The sequence below is a fragment of the Aquarana catesbeiana genome, linkage group LG07, assembly GCF_042186555.1.
Source record: "Aquarana catesbeiana isolate 2022-GZ linkage group LG07, ASM4218655v1, whole genome shotgun sequence".
NCBI classification, from domain to species: domain Eukaryota; kingdom Metazoa; phylum Chordata; class Amphibia; order Anura; family Ranidae; genus Aquarana; species Aquarana catesbeiana.
Genome location: NC_133330.1, coordinates 193,190,171 through 193,209,951, shown reverse-complemented (window position 1 = coordinate 193,209,951; position 19,781 = coordinate 193,190,171). Strand labels below are relative to the sequence as shown.

Here is a 19,781-nt window from a genome sequence, read left to right as displayed (position 1 = left end):
GTAGCTTTAGCTGAACACTGTGAGGTGGACGCACCCCACTAACTTGTAGGTTTAGCTGAACACTGTGAGCAGGACGCACTGCACTAACTTGTAGGTTTAGCTGAACACTGTGAGCAGGACGCACCCCACTAACTTGTAGGTTTAGCAGAACACTGTGAGCAGGACGCACTGCACTAACTGTAAATAGTCTAGCTGCCTGACTGTGGTACTAATAGGATCAAAAGAACACCAGCAATTTTCTTCAGGTAGCTGTATTTACTGTAACAAGACAAGCCTGCCTGTCAGTAAGAAGATAACAGAAACGGATCTAGCTGAACACTGTGAGCAGGACGCACCCCACTAGCTTGTAGGTTTAGCTGAACACTGTGAGGTGGACGCACCCCACTAACTTGTAGGTTTAGTTGAACACTGAGCAGGACGCACCCCACTAACTTGTAGGTTTAGCAGAACACTGTGAGCAGGACGCACTGCACTAACTGTAAATAGTCTAGCTGCCTGATTGTGGTACTAATAGGATCAAAAGAACACCAGCAATTTTCTTCAGGTAGCTGTATTTACTGTAACAAGACAAGCCTGCCTGTCAGTAAGAAGATAACAGAAACGGATCTAGCTGAACACTGTGAGCAGGACGCACCCCACTAACTTGTAGGTTTAGCAGAACACTGTGAGCAGGACGCTCTGCACTAAATGTAAATAGTCTAGCTGCCTGACTGTGGTACTAATAGGATCAAAAGAACACCAGTAATTTTCTTCAGGTAGCTGTATTTACTGTAAAAAGACAAGCCTGCCTGTCAGTAAGAAGATAACAGAAACGGATCTAGCTGAACACTGTGAGCAGGACGCACCCCACTAGCTTGTAGGTTTAGCTGAACACTGTGAGGTGGACGCACTGCACTAAATGTAAATAGTCTAGCTGCCTGACTGTGGTACTAATAGGATCAAAAGAACACCAGTAATTTTCTTCAGGTAGCTGTATTTACTGTAACAAGACAAGCCTGCCTGTCAGTAAGAAGATAACAGAAACGGATCTAGCTGAACACTGTGAGCAGGACGCACCCCACTAGCTTGTAGGTTTAGCTGAACACTGTGAGCAGGACGCACTGCACTAAATGTAAATAGTCTAGCTGCCTGACTGTGGTACTAATAGGATCAAAAGAACACCAGTAATTTTCTTCAAAATACTGTAACAAGACAAGCCTGCCTGTCAGTAAGAAGATAACAGGAACGGATCTAGCTGAACACTGTGAGCAGGACGCACTGCACTAAATGTAAATAGTCTAGAAGATAACAGGAACGGATCTAGCTAAACTGAATACAGTGTATATGTATATATATATATATATATATATATATATATATATATATATATATGCAACACCTGGGATGCATATATATATATATATAGACAATACACTTTAAGTGCAGCTAACTGACTGTCCTGCCTAATCTAGCTAACTCAAATCAAATGTCACTGTCTGTCTCTCTCTCTCTCTCTCTGAACGCCGGAACACACACTACACAGGGCCGCCGTGCAGGCGGCCTTATATAGTGTGGGGCGTGTACTAAATCCCCTGAGCCATAATTGGCCAAAGCCTCCTTGGCTTTGGCCAATTACGGCTCTCTGTTAACGCGGCGCTGTGATTGGCCAAGCATGCGGGTCATAGTGCATGCTTGGCCAATCATCAGCCAGCAATGCACTGCGATGCCGCAGTGAATTATAGGCCGTGACGCGCCACACGAATTTGGCGCGAACGGCCCATAAAGTTCGGAATTCGGCGAACGACCGAACAGCCAATGTTCGAGTCGAACATGGGTTCGACTCGAACACGAAGCTCATCCCTACACCTTACCAACCGATCCTTGACTGCTTCCCCTACCCTATCGTATAAAATTCAAAATACTAACCACAACATCACCCCCCAGCTACTTAACCAACCTCATCTGCAGAGATTGCCCTCTCTGCTCCGCCCAGGACCTCCTGCTCGCTACCTCCCTTGTTACCTCTTCCCATGCTCACCTCCAGAGCCTCTCCCATCCTCTGGTACTCCCTGCCCCATTATGTCCGGTCAGCTCCTACCCTGACCACCTTTAGGTGATTCTTGAAAACACACATATTCAGGAAAGCCTACCCCACCTCCACCTAAGAACTGTACTTGAGTCCCCTCCACCAGATCGTCTCCTGCAACCATTACCTTTTGTACCACCTTCCTTTAGATTGTGAGCTTCACGAGTAGGGCCCGCCTATAAATCGAGCTGTATTGTAATGTGCCCCTTTTTATTGTAAAGTGCAGCGTTAACTGATGGCGCTATATAAATCCTGTATATTAATGAAAGGTTATGTCTTTTTTCCTTACTGCTAAATAAGCTGGATCCTGAGTGGATGGTGACCAGGCTTAGACTCTTCTGGTGGAGTGCTGGAGTATACCGACCCAGCTTCACTGGAAATGCGCATGATGCACTTACCTGAGTGTCGCTCAAATCCTGCAGGCAAGAGGCAGCTGAGAAAGGTGGCGGGAGACAGCGGTGGAGCACATTTAAATTATGTATCAGAGTCCATATGATGGACAGAGACGCAAATGACTATTGTTTCACGGATATTAAAAGGAGAACCACACATATAAGAAGACTGTAGCTTGGATATTAAATGAAGGACTGGTGTTGATATATATTATGATACAATATGGATTGATCACATTTTTATGTTATTACAATATTTACTTTGTTTTTTAAAAATTGGTTCATGTTCACTTTTGGGAACTACAGAATATGGCAGCATCTCTTAACAGAATGCAGGGGGCGGGGATCCAATTTCACACCACACAGGGAGAACTCTAGAGTTTTTGCTAGAATATTTTACGAGTATATTTCAAGCAATAGTCAGCATGGGGTCACAAAAGACCAAAGTTCTCAAACAAATGAAATTTTTTTTGTTAACCTCAGCTCCGGAAGGTTTTACCCCCTTCATGACCAGGCCATTTTTTGCTATTTAGCATTGAGCTAATTTAACTAGTAATTTTGCGATCATGCAACACTTTACCCAAACAAAATGTATATAATTTTTTTGTACACAAATAGCTTTCTTTTGGTGGTATTTGATAACCACTGGGCTTTTTGTTATATAATTGAAAAGGCCAGCATTTTTTAAATAAAAAAATATATTTTATTTTCTGCTGTAAAACATATCTAATAAAAAAAAAAATAGAATCTCCTCAAATTTAGGCAAAAATATGTCTTGACTGCTGCACTAACACTGGCTTTGAACTGACAAACTACCACTGACATCACCAGTGACACTAATACAGTGATCAGTGCTAACAATATAGATCATAACTGTACTAATGGCACTGGATGAGGAAGTGTTAACATCGAGGACAATCACACACCATTCCAATGTGGTTGTACAGTGAGTGCGATTAGTACAGATCAGACTGGGGTTCTCGGTCACCCTGTGCCCCTATTAGACATAGGGTGACTTAGACATAGGAGGTGCATTGGGAGCTGAAACAAGGGTTTCCCAACCTCCCCAAAGTGACTCCCGTCACAGTTTGTAAATAGAAACCTGTGTAAAAGACTGTATTCAGAGAGTAGTGATCAATGATTTATACTCTGAATGGTGGTTATCAATGGTGTACCCAAAGGGGGGGGGGGGGGGGGTAGGGAGCTAGAAAGGACTCTGGGAACACAAAGGACAAAGAGCAGCGCCATCTAAGTGCTGTATAACTGCAATTTAAAGTTTAAAAAAGGTAAGAAATACACTCACAAGGTTAAAAATAATTCCAGCTTAAATGATGAATGTGATGTTCATCCTCTCTACTCTCGGATGGTAGCCGCTTTTGTCTCAGTGGCCAGAGGCGCTGGTGGCTCCCAGCACTTCCTGGTAAATTCTGAGACACTCAGGGCACTGATGACATCATCAGCGCACTAGAGTGTCTCAGAGTTTACCAGGAAGCGCTGGGAGCCGCCAGCGCCCCCGGACCTCTGGCCACTGATAACACCAGCACCTACCACGCGAGAGTAGAGTGGATGAACACCGCACATCATTTAGGCCGGAATTGTTTTTAATCTTGTGATTGTATTTCTTGCTAGCTCAGTAGATAATTTAAAAATAGAGCTGGATGCATTCCAAAATCCACAAAATACTGTATAAACAGGATGCTAACATTTATAGGTAATAACACCAGTGGTAGTTAATACAGGGAATATTCAATTGCCTTCTGGGGGATCATGAAAGAATTATTTTCCCCTGTTAGAGCAAACAATCAGACATTATTTGGCTTTTTTGCCTTCCTTGGAATGGATCAACTGTGGGTACAGGAATGTGCATACGGAGGCTTTTTTAATTTTCTATTGGTTAAACTAGATGGAATTAGGTTTTTTTGCAACCTGGGTACCTATGCATCAACACTGGTGTAGACGGTCCTGTAACAAAGTCATTGTAAAAGGTGGTAGGAAGTGCTTAAGTACACTGTATAAATGGCTGTAGGTTAAAGTGGTTGTGATCGTGTAAACTGTGGTGTGATGTAACACCTTAGTCATTCACCTGAAACTACACTGAATGATGGAATTTTTAACGTCAAGTTAAAAAAAGGTTTAACTGGGTAAACCTGTCCATGTCATTGGTCCCCATCAGGGTCCAGGCTTCACCCACCATGGTGGGCATACCCTTAGAAGTGTTTTCAGGGTCTGGGTTCTATAGGGATTGACCACAGCCCTGGACCTGTATAGCAACCTGCCGTTAACTACATGCATTGCATTAAGCTCTGGAGGTGAGCGCCCTATTAAATAGTGAAGTCAATGATCTTGCTATAAGGGAGAAGAGGTCCATCAGCTTAGGACACAAGCAAAACACCTGAGGTCTCAGAGTGGGGTAGGGTTAGAAGGGCACTGTATGCACCAACTGCAATTAAAACCATTTGTTTTCTTTCTATAACAGTGCATATGTAATACAATCAATAAATTCACCAAGACCTGGGCAAATATAAAATTAAAAGGACTTTATTTTATAATGCAGTTTTCAAATGTGTCCCTGGAAAAAAGTTCAGTTTACACAAAGCAACTGTGTTCCCTTTCATCTGTGCCTGATGACACATCAAATGATAAAATAAGAAAAAAAAGAAACAAGGTGGAAGGAATGAGGAAATCAAAAATAAAATGAATAAAACAAATGTCATGGCTGGCTTAAAAAAAAAAAAAAGAACAAAACAAGTGTGGGAGGGGAGGGACTTTATAGGCACAAACACACTTAAAAAGGTACAGTATCAAAATATATACAGATACGACAGAGGTGAAGATTAGAGAGGACACCTCTACAGGATTCATGAGGCACAGCCTGCATATACTTATTTTCAGGTTGATCTGATGCATCATATGATGGGGAGGTTTTTCAGCTGGCTAACCCTTTTGTTTTTAATTGAAGGCTGATTGGTACCTTTCTACATTATCTTTGACATTGGGTACTCTGTCCCCTGAGGAAGTGTTTATTGAAATGTGCTGGGTTGTCACAGAGTTACCTCATAAGGGTCTAGCCTTTATTAAACATCTCAGGCCGTGTGGTCCACAGAGTATTCACATAAAACATCTAGTTGTAATGCACTATTGCAATGGCAGCCTGATGGTGTTATTTTAACACATTTTAGCCAGTTTTGTATAATAAAATGTGTAATATATTGTTATTCTGTACCAATATGAGTGTGCCGCTTCATTCTTTGTGCCTAAAAAGTCCTTCCCAGAATAAGTTTTTTGGTATTGAGCAGTTTGGGGATGTGGCACATTACAAAAATTAGTATTTCCCTATAAATATGTATTAAAACATTAAAAGGTAACCAGGTAGCAGAGGTACAAGCTTTGACAAGAAGGGTGATCCGCATATGCAGTGCCACAAAAAAAAAAAAATGACAACATAAACCCCTTTTTTGTTTTCTCACCAGCTGTGGATCTATTGAGGACTATGGATCTGTAGACAGATATTATACACAACATGTTAAACTCCCATGCAGTGTCAGTTATCAAATACACACAAGTATATCAGACAATTTAAATTGCACTATATACCTTAATTAGGCGTAGAATTACATATACAGTATATACTTTAAGCACATTTCAATACATTAAAACTTTTTAAACTTTTACTTTTGAGCTGTACAGGCTTATATTTCAGTGCGTTTCTGAGAACTTCAGTGGTTGAGTTAGTTTTAATAAGGCACCGTTTGTTTTTAAAGGCAAAAGGTATTTTGGGTGACATTGTTTCTGTGCCACAAAATCCAGTTTACCGAATGCATGAAAAACACACTTTGCGCATATAAAAATAGACAACACAAGGTGCAGATATGCTTTGCAAAATGTAATCAGAGTACATGCATTAACAGAGTATACACATTCACTCTATAGTGAAGGTTTCTTTAGGGATTCGAGGTTTGGTGAGATCCTTAATGTCAGCCAACATTTTCTTGGGAGTGATGATATGAGTAGATCCTGCAGATAAAAAAATAAATGAATGAAAAAACAAAAATCAGAAGCTCGAACTATGGTTAGAAGCATTAAAAGTAAAAACACAACTGTGTCCTCCCTCCCCCAACTGTCCACCATCCAGGTGCAGAAAGATGTGTTATAGTATTGCAATTTAATGAAGACCATGTTCTTAATACAGATAAAAACACGTATAAGATAAAAAAAGTTGATTATAAAAAATATCAAGAATGCTAGAACTGACACTTTCTGCATAGAAAAAATATGTTTTGCCACTCAAGGAAGTGTTGGTTATGGTTGGGGTTCTTTTAAAGCTTTTTTTTTTTTTTTTTTTTTTTTTTTTTTAAAGCTTTGGAGATGTCAGTGCATACATTTCATTCTTTATGCACTGCGGTCAAGCTGCCTGGTGTAGAAATGCAGTGAGAAATGATGCAGGATGGAAAAATGCAGATATGTTTTCGATTATCCGTACTGCACTATAACCCACCCTGAGGCTTTGTTCCAGAGTAAACAGGACATGTTTTCTGTGTGCACTTGCAAAGACCTGCGTTTTTCTAGCACTGAAAACTGCAGGTCTCTGCAAAAGTATGAAGGAGACAATTGGAAACTTTCCCCACAGTGAACTTCACCAAGGAGATGAATAACTCTTTCCAACAAGCAAACATTAGATCTTAATTATAACAGCGTCTACAGATAAAGAGTATATACCTAATACCTTCGTGCCTGAAGGTAAAACAAATCTTAATGCCTGAACACAGTTTAGCAATTTTGGCATCTGTTGGTAATGTACATTTGCAATTACCTCGTTTATCCAGGTGAATTGTGCCTTTTTTCGAGACAAATTTGGCCTTCATTTGGTGATAAATAGTAATGTTATCCCCCCCCCCCCCCTTATTTTTTTATTTTTTAACTTAGCTGTAGATTTTTTGTGATCACCATGACCCACCTCAAAAAAAAAAATTTAAAAAAAAAACACCAAAAAACTAAACAAAATAAGTTATCCTATTTCTGGCATTCACAGCCATACCACAGGTGTGTACATTACTTGTCGGTACCCATAGTAGAACTAAGGAAAAAATAGGACGCTGAAAAGCACACATCTGGCACTTTAGAAGAAGGCCCACCTCCAAGACATCCCACATATGTGCGAGCTCAGAGTAAACAGGTTAAAACAAATGATACACAAAATTGGCATGGTGTATTTATTCAACCATTATAAAAATTAGCGATTGCTGATTTGTCATGCAGAAAAAGTATATCTCTACATCTACAGCATTCAAATTCATGAAATTATCTTAGGGAGTACCCAGGTTAATCTGGTCTCATTACACCTCAGATATCTAGGGTCTGTGTTATCTTTGCTTATGACATGTATTGTCATGCAAAGATTAAAAGAGGCATCCAAAGAGATCACTGTGGGCACTGGAAACCTATGAGTCTAGCAATGGATTTAAAATGATAGCCAAATTATTTGAAATCATTCCGCTGTAAGGCAAATCTACAAAAGGAAGAGATTTCAAACAAGTACAAATTAAAGAATAAAAACCTTGTTTTTATTCAAGTATGTCATCTTTATTTGTAGGCAGTTTGAATGAAGGTCTAATATGTTCCTGTTCACATAGTTTAACTGAGTTACCAATTTCTATTTGGGCTTTTTTTTTTTTTTTTTAGTATTCTTATAGTACATAAAGGGACACACTGAGGAACGGGCACACCAAAGCATCAAATGCAGGCAAAAAATAAAATAAAGGAAAACAAGGACCTTAAATACCTGCTTGCAAAAGCTTTGAACTAAACTAGCATCTGTGGAAGCTGAAACACTGACCTTGCAGAACTTGGACAACCTAATTAAAGACGACCAGGTCGCAGCCTTTACAGAAACAAACTTAACAGCGGTTACCCATAGTAGCATTGTGAAGAAATCGGCAATGACCTGGAAAGTGTAAATACATATCCTTTAGGTCAATGGATGCCAAAAGTATCTGCTATATAGCCACAGATAGCTATGGATACTTAGAACGCCTAGAGTTCTAGGAGGAAAATGACGTGTGGTTCTGAGAACTCGAACCTGACTTCGCAGAATGAAAAATGGGATTTTTACCTTTTCTTTGAGATCTCTCCAGGTGAATGGACACTGGTAGACTAAAGGTTTTTTGACAGGAAGTGATCACCTAGATAACCCCTCCCATACAGGAAGTACTTCGGTTTTGTAGCATGCACTGAATTCTCAAAAACAGGGGAGGGACCTCTGTGTCCCATGATGTACTCAAGAAAAGATTTTACAGGTAAGTATGACGAAAAAATCCTATTTTCTTTTTCATCATGGGACACAGAGTTAGGCTAATATTCATTACCTACTGGGACGTCCCAGAGCAATAGCCTTGAGGGGAGGGAGACACCCTGCCAAACAATAGCCAGACTTTATACGGCAACCCACAGTACACTGCGGTCGAAAGCCGAATCCTCGGCTGCTCGAACATCCACTTGATAAAATTTTGTTAACGTATGCACTGAAGACCAGGTAGCAGCCTTTCAAATCTGAGCCAGATACCTGATGGTGAAAAGCCCAGGAGGTTCCTACATCCCTGGTAGAATGAGCTCTCACCCTAAAGGAAGGAGCTTTACATTTCAGACCATAGACCTGAATGACCAATTGATGGACCCAATTGGCAATGTAAGCCTTAGAAGCTGCCTGTCCCTTCTTGGGACCTTTTGGTAAAACAAAAAAGGAGTCTGATCCTAGGATCTCCGCAGATCTAGACAAATAAACCTTGACTGCCCAAAACACGTCCAAGGATCGCAGTCTCTCTTCCGCCGAACAAGGCTGAGATAAAAAAAATAATGTCCTGATTTAAATGAAAGGCTGACACCACCTTTGGTAAAAGGGATGGAACAGGTCGTAACTAAGGATGAGCTCTGGCGTGTTTGCGCCGCCCACGTGCAGAGCCCACCAGGAAGTCGGCACTGCGCTGCACTAATCACAGGCAGCGAGACATTTCCTGATCTCTGCAGCAGCGCATCGGGACAATGTCTCACTGCCTGTGATTAGCGCAGCGCCGACTTCCTGGCGGGCATGGAAGCGTCTATGGCCCGTTTATTGTGTCTCACAATCTCCTGGAACCAGAGCCTTCTGGGCCAGGCTGGTGCCACCAGAATGACTGGAACCCCATCTCTCCGAATCCTGCGCAACAAATGTGGAATAAGAGGGATCGGAAGGAGAGCATAAACCAGGGAGTACTGGCTCCATGGAACTACCAGAGCATCTGCTCTGATTGCCAGAAGATCTCGTTTGGGACACAAACTGCTGTAGCTTGTTGTTGAACCTGGATGCCAGTAGGTCGACCTCTGGCCATCCCCAACGCTGGCAAATTTCCTGGAACACTCCTGGGTGTAGGGACCATTCCCCTGGGCAGATCTGCTGGCGGCCGAGATAATCTGCCTTTCACTTCTCTCCTCACAGGATATGGACTGCAGATAGAATCGGCACATGTCCCTCTGCCCAAGCTAGTATGTGGTTCACCTCCTTCAGAGCTGAACGACTCCTGGTACCACCTTGGTGGTTTATCTAGGCCACTACAGTGGCATTGTCAGACTGAACCCTGATAGGACAGTCCTGAAGCTCCAGGGCCGTAGGGCCAGACGTACTGCCCACAATTCCAGGACGTTGATGGGCAGGATCTGTTCTGTCCTTGACCATTTCCCCATAGCTGAGACCCCCTCTAGGGTCGCTCCCCAGCCTGAGAGACTGGCATCTGTAGTCAGTACTCTCCAAGTTACTGGGAGGAAGGATTTTCCCTTTCGCAGCTTCTGACCCTGCAACCACCAGTTTAGGCTTAAGCGTTCCCGAGGAGATAACATTGGATAATCCAGGGCTTGTCCTCTTCTGTTCCAAGTCAACAAGATGTCTTGTTGTAAAGGCCTGGAATGGAACTGGGCATAGGGCACTGCCTCAAAGGACTTCATCCTCCCTAGAAGACTCGTACAGAGCCGAATGGAGGGTTGTCTGGTGCCTCTTATCTGACGCACCTGATCCTTCAGGACACAGATCCTTACGGGTGGTAAAAATATCCTTACTTGGACCATATCTAGGATCAGACCTAAATACTTTAGACTCTGAGTTGGTCTCAAGGTTGACTTTTCGGTATTTATGATCCAGCTTAAGGTTTCCAAATACCGCACTGTGCATGTTATGCTCTGTTCTAGAGCCTGTAGTGAGTGATCTCTGAGCAGGAGGTCATCTAGATACCCGAGCAACAGGATCCCTTGGGCCCTTAAAAGACCCAGTACTGGTGCTAGGACCTTTGTGAACACCCAGGGAGCTGTAGCAAGCCCAAAGGGTAGAGCCACAAACTGAAAATGACGTTCCTCTACTGCAAATCTCAGGAACCTCTGATGAGGCTGAAAGCTAGGTACGTGTAAATACGTGTCTTTTATATCGATGGAGGCTAGAAAGTCTCCCATTTGTAGTGAGGCTACTACTGAGCAGACAGACTCCATCCGAAAGGACTAGATCAGTAGATACTGGTTCAGGGATCTTAGGTCCAAAATGGGCCTTGTGTCCCCATTTGGTTTTTGAACCGTAAACAGGTTTGAGTAAAACCCCTGTGCCCCTTTCGGGTACAGGAACCTCTACAATCACTCCTTGATGCACTAAATGATGTAGTGCCTGAAGCAATAAGTCTCTTTTTGGAGGATCCGAAGGAACGCTGGATCTTAAAAACCTCTGAGGGGGAACCCCCCCGCTACTCCAGCTTGTAACCGCGGGATATAGTTGAGGTGACCCACTCGTCCTGAACTACTGTTCTCCAAATGTCCGCATAGTGCAGCAGCCTTCCTCCCACCCGATGGAGGGGGGCGTCCCCTCAAAAAGAGGGCTTGGTGTTGGGTTTAGAAGAGTTTTGGACCCAGGGCTTTTTCTGGCCCTGGCTCTAGCACCCTGTTGGCGGCAGAACTGCCTCGGCGCTGAGACACTTGAGGAAGCAGTCCCTGAGGTTTTAAACAAGGGACCTGATGCTTTTCTTTACAGGAAGTAGAGAACTCTTCCTTTCCGGAAATCTTTTGGACAGATTTGTCTAAATGATCACCAAATAAACGTTCCCTATGAAAGGGGAAACCTGCCAATAACTTTTTACAAGGAAACTCGGCTGACCAGTTCTTAAGCCACAAAAGTCTGCGCATAGATACAGACAAGAGAGCCAAACGAGAAACCTGCTGTATTGAATCCTTTAAGGCGTCAACAGCAAAACACAGCGATCGAGGAATATCTGTCTTATTTTCAGCCAGATCATCCTCCCGGTTAGGCCTATCAGGCCATCTGACCTGATCCTGTACGAACTGGCAGATACCAATTGCTGCAACAGATGGATGAATAGCTGAACTGGCCAAAGAAAAGGAAGCTTTTAATAATGACTCCAATTTCTTGTCAACATAGTCTTTCAAGCCCTGTGCGTTATCTCCCGTACAAGTTAAGTTCTTGTTTAAAGAAGAGACTGCTGCATCTACGGCTGGCATGCTCCACTTAAACTTTTAATCCATGGGATATAAAAGGGAAAACCTCTGAGGAGGAACAAAAATCATGTCAGGATGTTCCCAATCAGCATACACTGCTTATTCCAAAAGAGGGTGTAAGGGGAAAGTCTGTGCGTCCTGAAGAGGCCTCAGAGGCCCCAAAGAGGACCAGGGGGCTCAGTAACCTCTGTAAGAGGCAACTTAAAGGCAGAATGAACCATCTTGGTAAGAGACTGGATCAAGAGCCTCTGTGACCGAGAGGTAGACATCAACTGGATATCTTCTTGTCCAGATTGCTCGGAAGCCGACTCATCTGCCAGGCCCTCCACAGAATCCTGAGCTTTTAGCTCTTCCCCATCCTCAACCCATTCCTGCTCCAAACTAGGAGGCTCTGGGAGGGGGAACTGACACGCTTCTTGCCACCCTGTGGGATGGAGGCAATCATGCCAGCAATCCTGTGCTCTAACCCGGCTAGGGCCGAGGACAGTTCATCCTTGAAGCAGCAGAGTTGACTATAGGCACAATACCAGATAGGCGCAGCGGCTCAGATTGCCCGGGAGCCTCTGGTCCTTCAGGGGATACAACACTAGGGATACGACTAGGTTCATCAGAAACTACTGACAACATAGGTGTGCCCTTCCCTGTAGTTTTAGTGCCGCTCCTCTTTTCTGAAGACATTTACAAGCCACAAAAAGGGAGTACCTGGGTGTAGTATTAATGCACCTCAGAATGGCTCACCAAGTCCGTATGCAACAATCCTACTAAGCACCTTTAGCCTGCCAAGCAACGCCTGGAGATTCACGTGACCCGGGTATGGAGAAATGAACTGCTGCAAATGCCTGGTTCAGAGCCTGCTCTGTGCTCCACAGCTTCCCTCTGGAACCCCGCATGCTTGGCATACACAGCTTAATTAAAGTGATTGGAAAGCTTCAAGTTTTTTTTTTAACAAACATTTTAAAAACATGTCATACTTACCTTGCAGGCGCGCTCCTGAGTCCAGCATTTGCGTCCATTAACGGGGCGGTCATTGCCAGGTGTTTTTTCACCTTAATGCATAGGTTGAAGAACAACCTTCCCTATGAGACATCTTCAATGTTTATCAATTGCCTCACCACAGACGTCCTTCAAAAGGGCGTGCATTTGAGCTGTCTTTTATAGGCAACTTTAGCTGACCTGACTTTGAGCCACAAGATTCTGCACATGCGTTGAGAAATTAGATCCAATCTAGTATTACTTGTTCAAGGTCATCCACACAAAAAAAAACAGGCAAAAGGTATTTCCTGTAAATTGCTCAGTTAAAGTATGGCCCTGGAATACAGGATCATGTTGTATGCTTATTGCCCTAGTCTACATAGCTGTAGTTTGACAGAAATTGCAGCAACAGCTGGTTGCAGAGCTGGGCCTGCAAGTGTACAAGTGTAAAGAGAGCCTTTAAGAGAGTCTCAACATCTGCAGAATCTTTGAATCAAGAAACATGTTCAATTGGTACAGCAAGATGTTTGTTTAACCCTTTCACTGCCAGGTCCGTACGCCATACAGACTTACAAAAGTGCCTGCAGGTGGCCAAGTCCGTATACCGTATGGACCTCATTTCTCCCTCTGCTACAAGCTCATGGTCACTTCAATGACCATAAACTTCTAGCAGAATTGTTCAGCAGACTCTGCTGAACAATTCTATAACTCTGATCAGCGAATTAAAAACCCGCTGATTAGAGTTATTAACCCCTAATGTGACTGCCCCAACCACTTCCCTGTCCCCTGCCTCTCCACCTCCCGCTACTAACTTCCATCTAAAACTGCTCCCCCCCACTCTCCTATCCCCTTCACCCACCTTCTCCCCCCCAGCACCGATGACCCCCCCCCCTTGCTGCCATCATTAGAAGGCATCCCTCCTCTTCCACTCCTGCCGGCTTCAGGTGCTGCTTGGGGGGGATCCAGATGTGTCCCCCCATCACAAATAGCCCCCCCAACTACCCCCGCACCCCCGATCCATGGCTGCTCTGAACGGCATCCCTCCTTTCCCTCCCGCAGCTTCTCCCTGCACTGATCTCTGTAAACTGTCAGGCTGGGGAGCGCGGTGGGGGGAAGCGGTGCAGGTGGGGGTGAAGTTGGGGGGGCTTGATAAACATGTCTTTACCAAGCTCCCCCTATAGTAGAGAGGGCGCAGGCAGCGATCACTACAGATTGCTCCTAGACCTCCCACTGAAAGCTGATATAGAGTAACCGCGATTGTCACTATGTATCAGACTGTCATTTTATGAATGAATGACAAATCTATACAGATTCCTTATTCATTCAAGTAAAGTGCTGTAGAGACTTTCTCCATCTCAAAAAAAAAAAAAAAAAGAGATGGGGTCAGTTTAGACCTCTGATATCTCACCAACCCCCCCCCCCCCCCCCAAAAAATAAAAATGAAAAACACAACTGTAAAAAAATGCAAAAAAAAAAAAAAAACTAGTAAGACCCAGTGACTTTTTTGGGGGATGGCAACCCCCCCCCCCCCCCCAGTGACGCCCCAACCGCCCCCCCCCCCCCCCTGCACTCACCCCTCCTTGGCTTCCTCGGGAAACGAAAATAGCGAGTGGGTGGGTTAGGGGTGCAATTCTCTGCGCCCGGAGTCCATCCTGTTTCAAGCCAATTAGAGCCTCAGGCTCTAATCATGTGGCTTGAGAGAAAAAAAAAACAAAAAACATATACAAGCGTATGAGTCCGGCACCCCTGTGCCCCTAATTCACCGTCCACCCCTGGTAAGACCCCTTTCACATGGAGTGGACTGTCAAGCAGCTCTGCCTGCTCAGTAGGGGATCTGTCTGCTGATTCTTGCTGAGCAGGCGGATGACAGGTCTGCGTCCGCTCCGCTGATGCAAAGCGGATACAGCCCGCTATTCTCTATGGGGAAGTCAGGTGGAAATGGACCGCCTGGTAATCGCGGCGATCTGCGATTTTTATCGTAACTGCAACATTGCGGTGGACAGATCGGACACTTTTGACACTATTTTGGGACCAGTGACCTTTATACAGCGATCAGAGCTAAAAATAGCCACTGATTACTGTATAAATGTCACTGGCAGAAAAGGAGTTAAACACTAGGGGGCGATCAAGGGGTTAAGTGTGTTCCCTGGATGTGTTCTAACTGTAGGGGGGATGGGCTCACTACAACATGACAGAGATAACTGCTCCCGATGACAAGGAGCAGTAGATCCCTGTCATGTCGCGGTGCAAAACAGGGAACTGCCTTGTTTACATAGGCATCTCCCCGTTCTGCCTCTCGCAATCGCGGGCCGCCAGCGATCATCAAGTTTGCGGGACCCACGGGCACGCTCCCGCGGCACGCTCGCTTGGCGGGAATTTCAAAGGGACATACGGGTACACCCATGTGTGTGATTATATGCCAGTATTACATTGTATATCCCTGTATGTTGCAGTCATTCAGGTGCTAAGGTCTAATAGTTTCTTGAAACTATCGATGCTCTCCGCCGAGACCGCTGCCTGTGGAAGGAAATTCCACATCCTTGCCGCTCTTACAGTAAAGAACCCTCTACGTAGTTTAAAGGTTAAACCTCTTTTTTTCTAATTTTAATGCGTGGCCACGAGTCTTGTTAAACTCCCTTCTGCGAAAAAGTTTTATCCCTATTGTGGGGTCACCAGTATGGTATTTGTATATTGAAATCATATCCCCTTTCAAGCAGCTCTTCTCCACAGAGAATAAGTTCAGTGCTCGCAACCTTTCCTCATAACTAATATCCTCCAGACCCTTTATTTAGCTTTGTTGCCCTTCTTTGTACTCGCGCCATTTCCAGTACATCCTTCCTGAGGACTGGTGCCCAGAACTGGACAGCATATTCCGGTAGACCAGGAGAATTCTTGTTTTATCTCTGGAGTTGATCCCCTTTTTAATGCATGCCAATATTCTGTTTGCTTTGTTAGCAGCAGCTTGGCATTGCATGCCATTGCTGAGCCTATCTACTAGGACCCTCCAGGTCCTTTTCCATCCTAGACTCCCCCAGAGGTTCTCCCCCCAGTGCATAGATTGCATTAATATTTTTGCAACCCAAATGCATTATTTTACATTTTTCTACATTGAACCTCATTTGCCATGTAGTTGCCCACCCCATTAATTTGTTCAGATCTTTTTGCAAGGTTTTCACATTCTGTGGAGAAGTTATTGCCCTGCTTAGCTTAGTATCATCCGCAAATACAGAGATTGAACTGTTTACCCCATCCTCAAGGTTGTTTATGAACAAATTAAATAGGACTGGTCCAGCACAGAACCCTGGGGGACCCCACTACCCACCCCTGACCATTCCGAGTACTCCCCATTTATCACCACCCTCTGAACTTGCCCTTGTAGGCAGTTTTCAATCCATGTACTCACCCTATGGTCCATGCCAACAGACCTTATTTTGTACAGTAAACGTATATGGGGAACTGTGTCAAATGCTTTTGCAAAATCCAGATACACCACGTCTACGGGCCTTCCTTTATCTAGATGGTGACTCACCTCCTCATAGAAGGTTAATAGATTGGTTTGGCAAGAACGATTCTTCCTGAATCCATGCGGATTACTGCTAATGTTACCATTCTCATTACTAAAATCTTGTATATAGTCCCTTATCCCCTCAAGAGTTTACATACTATTGATGTTATGCTAACTGATCTGTAATTCCCAGGGATGTATTTTGGGCCCTTTTTAAATATTGGTGCTACATTGGCTTTTCTCCAATCAGCTGGTACCATTCCAGTCAGTAAAAATTAGGAACAGTGGTGTGGAAATTACTTGACTGAGTTCCCCAAGTACCCTCGGGTGCAAGCCATCTGGTCCCGGTGATTTATTAATGTTAAGTTTCCCAAGACTAATTTTAATTCTGTCCTCTTAACCATGGAGGTGCTTCCTGTGATGAGTCATGAGGATAAACACTGCAGTTTTGGTTACTGAAGCCCCCCGATTCCCTTGTGAAGACTGAGGAGAAGAATAAATTCAACACCTTCGCCATCTCCCCATCCTTTGTAACCAGATGTCCTTCCTCATTCTTTATGGGGCCAATATGGTCTGTCCTCCCTTTTTAACTGTTTACATACTTAAAGAATTTCTTGGGATTTTTTTTTTGCTCTCCTCCGCTATGTGTCTTTTATGTTCTATCTTAGCCATCCATATTGCACCCTTACATTTCTTGTTGCATTCTTTATAAAGTCTGAATGCGGATGATGATCCCTCAACCCTGTATTTTTTGAAGGCCTTCTCCTTTGCTTTTATATGCATTTTTACATTGGAGTTAAGCCATCCAGGACTTTTGTTCGCTCTTTTAAATTTATTACCCAATGGGATGCATTGGCTAAGGCCCTTATTTAATATGCTCTTAAAGCAAACCCATCTCTCCTCCATGTTCTTTGTTCCTAAGATTTTATCCCAATTTATGCCTTCTAGCAAGGCTCGTAGTTTAGGGAAGTTGGCCCTTTTGAAATTCAGTGTCATTGCATTCCCCTTATGTTTCCTATTTATGTGATTTATACTGAAGCCAATTGACCTGTGATCGCTGTTACCTAAATTGCCCCGTATTTCCACATCCGTGATCAGGTCTATATTGTTGGTAATCAGTAGATCCAGTAACGCTTTATTTCTAGTTGGTGTGTCTACCATCTGACCCATAAAATTGTCCTGCAAGATATTTAGGAACTGGCGAGCCTTAGATGAATGCGCGGTTCCCTCTGCCCAGTCTGTCTAGATAGTTAAAATCCCCCATTATAACAACACTTCCCATCCTTGCTGCTAATCCAAATTGTGACAGGAGATCTGTCTCCCCTTCCTCCCTCAGGTTAGGGGGCCTATAGCATACTCCCAGTATTATTTTCCCCTTTTCTTTATCCCTATGGAGCGCTACCCATAAGGGTTCCACCTCCTCCCTATCTCCCTTAGTGATGTCATCTCTCACATTCACTTGTACATTATTCTCGATATATAGGCATACCCCTCCCCCTTTTTCACCCTCTCTATCCTTGCAATAAAGGGTATACCCTTGAATGTTTGCCAGCCAATCATGAGAGCTGTTGAACCAGGTCTCTGAAATGCCCACAAAATCCAAATCCTCCTCGTACAACAGTAATCTCTAGTTCGCCCATCTTGTCCGCCAGGCTCCTGGCATTGGTGAACATGCCACGTAGTTTAGACTGGTCGCATATTATCCTCCTTTTGTGTGTTCCAAGACTGCAACTACGACTTGCTACTATACTTACCTTGGGTTTGTGTGCTTTGGTCAACCTACCACTAATGCCCCCAATACTACCCTCTGAAATATGTTCCGCGCCAACTATCTCTACCTCTGGACCTTCCCCTCCATCGCCTAGTTTAAAAACCCCTCTAACTTTTTGGCCATCTTCATTCCCAGCTGATCTGCACCCTCCTCATTTAGATGCAGGCTGTCCCTTCTATAGTACTGGTTATCGACTAAGAAGTCGGCCCAGTCCTCCAGGAACCCAAACCCCTACTTACTACACCAGCTCTTCAGCCACTTGTTTACTTCCCTAATCAACCTCTGCCTTTCTGGTGTGGCACGATGTACTGGTAGTATTCCTGAGAATACTACCTTGGAGTTCCTTTTCCTCAATTTAGCATCCAAGTCCCTAAAATCGTTCTTTAGGACACTCCATCTGCCTCTGACATTGTCATTGGTGCCAACGTGCACCATGACAGCTGGGTCTTCCCCAGCCCCTCCCAGTAATCTGTCCACCAGATCCATGATGTGCCGAAACCCGAGTGCACGGTAGACAACATACTGTTCGATGCTTCAGGTCTTTGTTACAGATTGGCCTCTCTGTCCTACGAAATGAATCCCCTACCACCAGAATCTGTCTTTCCTCTCCCCCCCCCCCCACACACTCTCACTGGAGGAGTTCTTCCCTCCGGCAGCTAGGAGAGTCCCTTAGCTCCAGCAGTGCTGGTCCCTGACTGGTTTCACCAGTGTCACTCAGTGGAGCATACTTATTGGGATGCTCCAGCCCTGGATCGGCCTCCCTGGCACTTACTCCTCTACCCTTCCTGACTGTCACCCATCTACTCTTTGCTAGTGCCTGCACCTATGTCTCCACCCGCCTCTGTGCTGGCCCCAGCTGGCACCTGCTGTGTAAGTTCCTGGCTCTCTTTTAGTAGAGAGGGACTTCTCAATGCTGACAGTTGCTTCCCCAGATTCAGAACCTGGGCTTCCAGGGAAACATTTGATGGTCTGTTTAATCATTCCGACCTTCCCACAATTTCAGTCCTGTTGTTGTAGATGCTCTTTTCTGCTTGCATGTTTACCTTTTTTTGTGAGATCGTGTGACTTTTCTACAGCTGAGGGCGGATTATAGGCGCTATTCAGGCGTTTTTACAGCGTTTTCAATTCATTTCAATGGAGAGGGGCGTTTTTGAAGCGCTTTTTTCAACGCCCAAAAGTTGCTCCAAAGATGCCGCTTGCAGGACTTTTCTCAACGCCCCGCCAGCGCAACGCCTCAGTGTGAAAGGGTCCATTGAGATGCATGGGGAGCGTTTTATGAGCGTTTTAATAGAGTTATTTTTAGCGCTAAAACGCCTTGGTGTGAAAGGGGTCTTAGAGCCCTTGCACACTGGGGCGGGGGCGGCATCGGCGGTAAAACGCCGCTATTAATAGCGGCGTTTTACTGTCGGTATGCGGCCGCTAGCGGGGCGGTTTTACCCCCCGCTAGCGGCCGAGAAAGGGTTAAAAACCACCGCAAAGCGCCTCTGCAGAGGCGCATTGCCGGCGGTATAGCCGCGCCGTCCCATTAATTTCAATGGGCAGGAGCGGTAAAGGAGCGGT

At 44.5% G+C, this 19,781-nt stretch overlaps 1 protein-coding gene across 3 annotated transcripts in view; it reads right to left on the bottom strand.

The window, feature by feature from the left end:
* Positions 1 to 4,979: 4,979 nt before the first annotated feature.
* The window catches only part of STXBP3 (syntaxin binding protein 3), a 202,164-nt gene continuing 187,362 nt past the window's right edge, over positions 4,980 to 19,781 (bottom strand). For all 3 annotated transcript variants that reach the window (XM_073592934.1, XM_073592932.1, XM_073592933.1), the window contains exon 19: positions 4,980 to 6,471. In XM_073592934.1, coding sequence (XP_073449035.1) covers positions 6,377 to 6,471 — 95 coding nt within the window. In that variant the 3' untranslated portion in view covers positions 4,980 to 6,376. The remainder of the gene's footprint in view (positions 6,472 to 19,781) is intronic.